We start from the raw sequence: 1,444 nt of genomic DNA, 5'->3' as shown, positions 1-1,444 counted from the left end.
GGGGCTGCCCCAGCCATGTTGATGGTCGGAGCCAGGGCGGCCATCTCTGTTCTTGGCAGCGTAGGCTGCTTTATCAGCCCCACCTTCAGCTTTTTATCCCTTTTGAACCTGTATCGTTGTGATATTATTACTGGCTGGCTCTTTTAGAGCTTTTATATCAACTGGGTTTTAGTTTCCACCTCTCCCTGCTTTCCTGTTCCCTTTCTCCCTTCAGTTTTTCCCTCACTTTCTTCCTTGCTGCCACCACCACCATTATATTATTATTATTATTTTATTTCTAATTATTTTATTTTGGCATCAGTCCTGTAGAAGTTTGAAAGGACCTTTTTTTAAAAAAAATTACTTTCCTTTTTTTTTTTCTTTTTTTTTTTTTTTTTTTAATACTGTGATACTGTTGTGTGGTCGTGTGACTTGATGTTTGTACTGCAATTTGGTATACCAAGCTTTATTAAACATATCGAGTTCATTTTTAACTAAACCTGTGTACCTTGTCTCTCTTGCTGTGTCTCTTATCAGGCGATTAGGTTGCTGCTTCACTTCATCCTGCTCTGCATCCCCCTCCTGCTCCCACTCCCCATGAGTAGAACTGGAATTAACCTAGTCTGGGGTACTCTCTATTATTCAAATATCCCTGCTGCCTTTGTCAAGATAAAGCCTAGACCTTCCAACCCCCCCATCCCTTTAGTTTTTTTTATTTTGTTGACCTATTTTTGCTTCTTTCTTTTTCAGTTTGTTTCTACTTTTGATACAGCCTCTTGAGGCAGGCAGATAAAAAGTGGAGGGACTTGATTCTTGTTGCTGCAGGAGGGTGTAAGGTTCCCATTATTAAACAGCCAGATATTTTGCTTTTTCACTTTAAAAAACATATAAAGCAGACTTTTGCATCTCTTTTTGGGTAGTAATTTTTTCAGATGCTGAGACATAACCCACGGTGTTTAAGGATGTGGCAATTACTGCATTAAATTTGACTCTGCAGTTTCCCTCTCTCACCCCATTTTTACTTTTTTTTTGCAGCTTTCTTTTGTCAGCTTGTCATTAGCACTTCAGTGGGAAAAGAGATTACTTGAGACTTTTCCTCCAGAGACACAAGGGGTTTCTGTTTTAGAGCACCCTCATTAAATAATAATCATGGGGAAAGGTCATTTTAATGAGCCCTCAGCTCCCAAAAGAAAGTAGTTGGTCTGGGCTGAATGCTAAGGAAGAGCATCCCCAGTTGTTATCATCTAAGTTACATGGAGATCTGGATGTAGCTCAGCAAAAGCCTCTCAGTATTTCTCAGTGCTCAGAGGGCTGCTAATTGAAAATGAGGCTGGATAGTTTTGCTTTTGTTTTGCTTTTGTTTTGCTTTTGTTTTGCTTTTTTTTTTTTTTCTGAATTTTTTTATCTTGGTTTCCTCCTGTTTATTTGTGCACCTGTTTATTTTTTTCTTCCCTCCAAACCCAAC

At 39.0% G+C, this 1,444-nt stretch overlaps 1 protein-coding gene across 1 annotated transcript in view; it reads left to right on the top strand.

Moving 5' to 3' along the window:
- The window catches only part of LOC104385280 (trinucleotide repeat-containing gene 18 protein-like), a 26,154-nt gene extending 25,630 nt beyond the window's left edge, over positions 1-524 (top strand). Inside the window, exon 20 of the mRNA XM_009993719.1 lies at positions 517-524. Within this exon, the coding sequence (XP_009992021.1) occupies positions 517-524 (8 nt within the window). The remainder of the gene's footprint in view (positions 1-516) is intronic.
- Positions 525-1,444: the final 920 nt, after the last annotated feature.

The sequence above is a fragment of the Chaetura pelagica genome, unplaced genomic scaffold (assembly GCF_000747805.2).
Source record: "Chaetura pelagica isolate M959 unplaced genomic scaffold, ChaPel_1.0 scaffold213, whole genome shotgun sequence".
Lineage (NCBI taxonomy): Eukaryota > Metazoa > Chordata > Aves > Apodiformes > Apodidae > Chaetura > Chaetura pelagica.
The sequence above is the reverse complement of the archived record's forward strand: the minus strand, read 5'-3'. Positions and strand labels throughout refer to the sequence as shown.